Source organism: Ailuropoda melanoleuca, chromosome 19 (assembly GCF_002007445.2).
Source record: "Ailuropoda melanoleuca isolate Jingjing chromosome 19, ASM200744v2, whole genome shotgun sequence".
Classification (NCBI taxonomy): domain Eukaryota; kingdom Metazoa; phylum Chordata; class Mammalia; order Carnivora; family Ursidae; genus Ailuropoda; species Ailuropoda melanoleuca.
Genome location: NC_048236.1, coordinates 14,707,766 through 14,715,432, shown reverse-complemented (window position 1 = coordinate 14,715,432; position 7,667 = coordinate 14,707,766). Strand labels below are relative to the sequence as shown.

The following is a 7,667-nucleotide window of genomic DNA, read 5'->3' as shown; positions in this document are numbered from 1 at the left end:
CTTGAATTCCCACCAACAGCACAAAAGGGTTCCTTTTTCTCCACATCCTTGCCAATATTTCTTTCTTGTCTTTTTGATTTCAACCATTCTGACAGCTGTGAGGTGGTATCTCATTGTGGTTTTGATTTGTATTTCCCTGATGATGAGTGATGTTGGGCATCTTTTCATGTGTCTTTGGCCAACTGTATGTCTTCTTTGGAAAAATGTTTATTCAGATCCTTTGTCCATTTTTTATCAGACTGTTTTTTAGTATTGAGCAGTAGCAAGTTCTTAATACATTTGGATATTAACTCCTTATCAGATACATCATCTGCAAATATCTGTTCTCATTCAGTAGTAGGCTTTTAAGTTTTGTTGATGTTTCATTTACTGTGGAGAAGCTTTTTATTTTGAAGTAGTCCCAACAGTTTAATTTTGCTTTTGCTTGCCTTGCCAAAGGAAACATGTCTAGCAAAATGTTCCTATAGCTGATGTCCAAGAGACTAATAATGTCTATGTTTTCTTCCAGGATTTTCATGGCTTCAGGTCTCGCATTTAGGTCCTTAATCCATTCTCAGTTATTATGGTGTAAGAAAGTGGTCATTTTCATTCTTTTGCATGTACCTGTCCAGTTTTCCCAACAACATTTGTTGAAGAGACTTCTTCCCATTGTATATTCTTACCTCCTTAGTCATAGATTATAGATTAATTGATCACCAAAGCATGAGTTTATTTCTGGACTCTATTCTGTTCCATTGATCTGTTTTATATTTCTATGCCAGGACCATACTGTTTTGAGTACTACAGCTTTATAGTCTACTTTGAAATCTGAGATTGTGATACCACCAGTTTTGTTCTTTTTTAAGAGTGCTTTGGCTATTTGGGCTCTTTTGTGGTTCCATACAAATTTTAGGATTATTTGTTCCAGTTCTGTGAAAAATACTGTTGGTGTTTTGATAGGGATTGCATTAAATCTGTAGATTGCTCTGGGCAGTATGGACATTTTAACAATATTGGTTCTCCCAATCCATGAACATGGAATATCTTTCTTTCCCTTTGTTAGTATCATCTTCAAGTTCTTTCATTAGTGTTTTACAGTTTTCAGAGTATAGTTCTTTCACTTCCTTGGTAATTCTATTCAATTTGCATGTTTTTTCAAATACCCCTTTTGGTACTTGATTCAGAACTTCAAGGTTATGTGATGTAGCTGTTTTTAAGCTATATTGATTATAGCCAAAAGTATAGGCCAATCTTCCCTTTGGAGTTAAAAAGTGGAATATTTTCCAGTATAAATATTTTTTATTACTGACTGGGGTTACCAAAATACATATAACTCAGCTGTATCAGCATTTTGGTGCACTTATAAACAGAACTCAGAACTGTTTTCTTAATTTCTCTTTCTGCTACTTCATTATTAGTGTGTAGAGATGCAAGGTTTCGGGGTGCCTGGGTAGCTAAGTCGGTTAACCGTCTGCCTTCAGCTCAGGTCATAATCCCAGGGTCCTGGGATTGACCTCTGCATCAGGCTCCTTGCTCAGCAGGGAATCTGCTTCTCCCTCTCCCTCTCCCCCCACCCATGCTTGCTCTCTCTCTCCCTCTCTGAAATAAAATCTTAAAGAAAAAAAATGCAGGATTTCTATATGTTAATTGTGTAATCTGTGACCCTACTGAATTCATTTGTCAGTTCTAGTAGTTTTCAGTGGAGTCTTTCAGATTTTCTATATATAGTATCATGTCATCTGCAGATAGGGTAGTTTGACTTTTTCCTTACTAATTTGGATCTCTTTTCTTTTTTCCTGTCGGACTACTGTGTCTAGGACTTCCACTAATGCATTAAATAAAGGCACGAGAGTGGACATCCTTGATCTCAGGGAAAAACCTTTCAGTTTTTCACCATGGAGTATGATGTTAGCTGTGGGTTTTTCATATATGGCCTATATTTTGTTGAGGCACATTCCCTCTAAACCTACTTTGTTGAGAGTTTTTTATCATGAATGGATGTTGTACTTTGTCAAATGCTTTTTCTACATCTATTGAAACGATCATAAAATTTTTACCCTCTTGTTGATGTGATTTATCATACTGATCAATTTGTGAATATTGAACCACCCTTGCATGCCTGGAAGAAATCCCACCTGATCATGGTTAATGATTTTTTTAATGGATTGCTGGATTTAGTTTGCTAATATTCTGTTCAAGATTTTTGCATCTATGTTTGCAGTATTTTTTGCTATCAGGGTAATGCTGACTTCACAGCATGAATTTGGAAGCTTTCCCTCCCCTCCTATTTCTTAGAACAGTTTGAGAAGAATACTTATAAACTCTTCTTTAAATATTTGGTAGAATTTGCCTTGAAGCCATCTGCTCCTGAACTTTTGTTTGTTGGAAGTTTTTTGATTACCAATTCAATTGCATTGCTAGTAATCAGTCTGCTCAAATTTTCATTTTCTTCCTGATCCAGTTTTGGAAGGTTAAATATTTCTAGGAATTTATCCATTTCTTCTTGGTTGTCTAATTTGCTGGCATATAATTTTTCATAATATTCTTTCATAATCCTTTATATTTCTGTGATATCAGCTATTATTTCTCCTCTCCCATTTCTGATTTTATATGAGTACTTTTTTTTTTTTGATGAGTCTAGCTAAAGGTTTATCAATTTTGTTGATCTCTTCAAAGAACCAACTCCTGGTTTCACTGATCTATTCTACTGTTTCTTTAGTCTCTATTTCATTTATTTCTACTCTAATCTTATTTCCTTCCTTTTACTGACTTTGAGCTTTGTTTGTTCTTCTTTTTTCAGCTCCTTTAGGTGTAACGTTAGGTTGTTCGTGGTTTTCCTTGCTTCTCTATATTGCTTCTATATTGCTACATAGAAGCCTATATTGCTTCTATAGGTAGGCCTATACGTAGGTCTATATTGCTATTATCCTCCCTCTTAGAACTGCTTTTGTTGCCTCTCCAAAATCTTGCCATTGTATTTTCATCCGTTTCCATGTATCTTTTGATTTCCTCTTTGACTTCTTGGTTGGCTCATTTATTATTCTGCAGCATGTTATTTAAACTCCATGTATTTGTGTTCTTTCCAAAGTTTTCTTGTGACTGGTTTCTAATTTCATACTGTTGTGGTGACCGAAAATGCATGATACAATTTCAATCTTCTGGAATTTGTTGAAACTTGTTGTGTGGTCTAACGTGACCTCTTCTTAAAAATATCCCATGAGCACTTGAAAAGAATGTGTATTCTGCTGTTTGGGGATGGAATGTTCTGAATATATCTGTTAGATCCATCTGGTTCAATTTGTTAATCGAGGCCACTGTTCCCTTGTTGATTTTCTATCTGGATGATCAACTCATTGATGTTAAGTGGGATGTTCAAGTCCCCTACCAAAACACGTATGTTTAAGATGTTGTCATAAAGTGTAACACTTCCAACAAATCCACTGAAAAGCACTTATCATCTTTTTGGTTTTGTTTTTTTAAAGATTTTATTTATTTGACAGAGAGAGAGAATGCACACAAGGATGGGGAGCAGCAGGCAGAGGGAGAAGTAGGCTCCCCACTGAGCAAGGAGCCCAATGTGGGAGTCAATCCCAGGACCCTGGAATCATGACCTGAGCTGAAGGCAGATGCTTAACCGACTGAGCCACCCAGGCAGCCCCTGTTCATGTTATTTATTCAAACAGCTACCACCACTTTCACTTAGCAGTAGAGGTTATTTACTGCAACACTAGCATAACACTGTTTTCATTCCTTAATATAAAGGCTTTCTTCTACATCGCCCTCTACTGATACAAAATACCAACTCAGAACAGAAATCTAGGGGCGCCTGGGTGGCACAGCAGTTAAGCGTCTGCCTTCGGCTCAGGGCGTGGTCCCGGCGTTCTGGGATCGAGCCCCACATCAGGCTCCTCCGCTATGAGCCTGCTTCTTCCTCTCCCACTCTCCCTGCTTATGTTCCCTCTCTCGCTGGCTGTCTCCATCTCTGTCAAATAAATAAAATTAAAAAAAAAAAAAGAACAGAAATCTAGGGGTCATATACACCATAGGCAACAATTGTGAGGGGCCTTATATGAAATCCACCTCCAAGAAAAAAAGCACAACCTTGAAGACACAACCCACAGAAGCCTCTCACAAAATTAATCAGCTCACTATTACTATAAGAAAGATAACTAAGAAAACTAACCATGGGCAGTAACATAAAAACCTAGTGGTTCTAAAATTACCAGTATGACATCATAAGCAATTCAAATATTATTATAAAAATTAAATTATTTCTTAAGAAATACAGAACAAAACTACCAAGAGTAATAACTGAAATGTAACTATGTGGAAATAAAGTAAATACAGAAATAAACTGAAATACTTACTGCCAAAGCCTTGGACAGTTTGGCTCTGAATTCATTCAGGACGATTGCCACAATGTCTCTAAGCGGTACATAAGCAAAGCCACCTTCCAAATAGACTTTCCTTCCTCGGAACAAATCCAGAGCATCAGCAAAAGGGATCTGAATTCATAGTGAAGCAAGGAAAATAAGTCAGTACCTGTCATGAAATCCTCCTAAATCTTCANTCAGTACCTGTCATGAAATCCTCCTAAATCTTCATACATATGAAGTCTGAACAAAATTCTTCTTATAAGAAATTAATTTGGCCCAGCAGATCAAAAACAAACAAAAAAAAAACAATTTATAACCCTTAAAACTAAATAACATTAAGAAGAAATGATGGTCCAAAAATGTGCTCANATACATATGAAGTCTGAACAAAATTCTTCTTATAAGAAATTAATTTGGCCCAGCAGATCAAAAACAAACAAACAAACAAAAAAACAATTTATAACCCTTAAAACTAAATAACATTAAGAAGAAATGATGGTCCAAAAATGTGCTCATTTCAGAGTAGATGCTTCGAAAAATAATAAGCCAAGTTAGAATGCATTATTTTTATTCTTAACTCATGAATTTACAAATTATAATCTTCAAGATTTTAAACTCTAAACGCAAGCCCTCTAAGCACGTTGCAATCCCCTCAAATGACATATTCCTCAATTTTATTCTGCATCAATTACGTGTATATAATATGTTCAGTGGTGAAAAGTACTAGTAATTCTAAATTTCTTTATCTGTTTCCATTCTTTCACTAGAAAAATACATTGGAAAAGCTAATCTCAACACCAAGAAATGAAATAATAACTGTTCAGCTCTGCTACTGAAGTACTTACCAGTAAGTACCATTTAAAAAACTTAATACTCCACTTGCATTTTTTAAAATCCTGAGAACTATCCTAAAATTTTATGATACGAGAATATGGTATGAGTAAACTGAAAATCATCCTTACTCTCCAATACAGGTTTTCTTTTTAAAAATGTGGTAAAAAATTAGGTGAAAGGAATGATCCCCAAATTGCCTAGTCACCCAAGTTTTAGAAGGAGTTAAATCCACATGTCTAAGAGGCGCCTGGGTGGCTCAGGTGGTTAAGCATCCAGCTTTGGTTTCGGCTCAGGTCATGATCTCATGGGTCATGGGATCAAGCCCTGAGTCGGGGTCTGTACTCATCGGGGAGTATGCTTGAAGATTCTCTCCCTCTGCCCCTTCCCCCCACTCATGCACGCTCTCTCTCAAATAAATAAATCTTTAAAAAAAACCCAAATATATGCCTAAGATTCTTCTACATNTTAAAAAAAACCCAAATATATGCCTAAGATTCTTCTACATATCCAATAATACCATGCAATAAACCGATGTGGTTTTTCTGTGACAGATTTCTATGACTACAACACAGTTCTAAAGAAGTTCATCACTTAGCTGAGAAAACAAAACAGACACATATGGAAAGTCAAACAGCTTTGCAGGGCAGTTTGTGTATGACACAGCATCAAACAAACAAGTTACACAGAACATATTAGAGGAGGAGGTTAGAGGGTTTATTTCAATGATCCGGGCAAGAGACAGGGATAGTTTGGAAACATGAGTTCTAATCCAAACTCTGTGACTGACCAGACTTATGATTTCTATATATTTAACGAATGCTTCTAAATTTCAGCAGGGAAGGGGAGAGAGATGGTATAAATGACCCTTAGGGGTTCTTTAGCTCTAATATTCCATGATTCTAGCCTATTAAAGTGGTCACAGTGGAAATAAAAATGCCCAAGCAGAAGCAAAAAATGATGTGAAGAGAGAGTAATGGGAAATGTTTGGTGTGCAAAGAAAAAATATTGATTCCCATACCCTAAGTTTGGAAAGTTGACTGACTGATGGCCTAAATGGTAGAGATAGGGAAGTCAGAATAGGGAGCTAATGTGGAAGCAGAATTTTAACTACTGGCACTCACTGACAATAATCAATTCCCTTTTCAAAGGAAATTGTGGTGTTGTGGTTATCAAATTTTAAAATTAATTTCAACTCTTTCCCTTCCCCTTATGGAATTATTCAGTCCAAAAGCTATTCAATGGGTTCAAGCAAAGTAGTTATCTGTGCTGAGGAAGAGGGCTGCAGACAGAGATGGCCCACTTCTAGATGCCAGAACCTGATTAGGTTAAAGAAAGTCTTGCCAGGGGAGAGCAAATAGGCAGAAAGCGCCAGAGCCCAAATGGAATAAGAAAGAGTCTAGGTGGGAAAGACAGTTCAAGCATGGCATCAGAGCCCAAAAGTGATGAAAAAGGCTATCACACAGAGCACTGATCCAGAACAAGGTATTTAAGCCCAGTGGGTGAAGAGAGTAACCCTACAGGGGTAGCTGAGCATGGGGTATAGAAGCCTAAGTATCGTGAAGAGAGTATTCCTTTAAGAGAATGGCCTGCTTTGGCCAGGTCAGAGTCCAAACAAGGTTAGAAGGATGTGTAAGCTCTGTAGCAAGACAGCCCAGCAAAGAATGATGGCACACCCTCCGTGGAGTGAAGGTGAATTCTGCACAGGAGAAGGAGAAGCTGTAGAGACCAGAGGCTGTATGACTGGGTTAACTACCTATGTATATAAAGCTCAGTGTGATATATTTAACAAAACCTAGGATGTATTTTAAAAGTTTACATACCTTACAAACTGACTCTGACTCCAACTCCATCTTAGACCCATTCAAACTGGCTGATGAAGCAAGAATCTCTGGTTCTCGGAGACTCTTCTCTTCATCACTTATCTAAAAGGAAATATATTTTATACTGTTTAAAAAATTAAAGTTCTTAAAAAAAAGAAATTAAAAAATTCTTTCCTGTTCTAATAAGCATTCTATACTTTAATAAAAATTTTTAAATCCTGGTATCTCAAATCATTCCAATATGAGTAATAACTCATTATTACTATTGTTAAGAAGGCCAAAATATGAAAGAAAATTTAAATTCAATATACTTTCAAATTTCTATTCCGCCAATTTCTGAGGACATATACCAAAAAAACAATAAACAAAAAAACCCCAAAGGTATTACAATAAGAAAGATATTATAATAAAAACTCAGCTTAACACAGACTAACAATAGTTTATGGGAGCATAACAATCTAATTGGGAGCATCATCCCAATTCAAGAGTTATGTTAATTTATTAAAATATGTATTTGCAATTAAAGTAGTTTAACTATTTCCCAATTTTCCAGTCATACAAAACAACTTCAAATTTAAAACACCAGCTTTCCTAGGAACAACTACAGATCTACTATCTCAGACTGATTATGTCTTTAAAAATAAAAAGATTGATCTGA

General features: G+C 36.2%; 1 protein-coding gene across 2 annotated transcripts in view; it reads right to left on the bottom strand.

Annotated features, from left to right (window-relative positions):
- PRIM2 (DNA primase subunit 2) overlaps nt 1-7,667 on the bottom strand; it is a 302,377-nt gene that overhangs the window by 229,737 nt on the left and 64,973 nt on the right. For both annotated transcript variants that reach the window (XM_034648298.1, XM_034648299.1), the window contains exons 6-7: nt 7,010-7,111; nt 4,347-4,484 (exon numbers count right to left, since the gene is read on the bottom strand). In XM_034648298.1, coding sequence (XP_034504189.1) covers nt 4,347-4,484; nt 7,010-7,111 — 240 coding nt within the window. The remainder of the gene's footprint in view (nt 1-4,346; nt 4,485-7,009; nt 7,112-7,667) is intronic.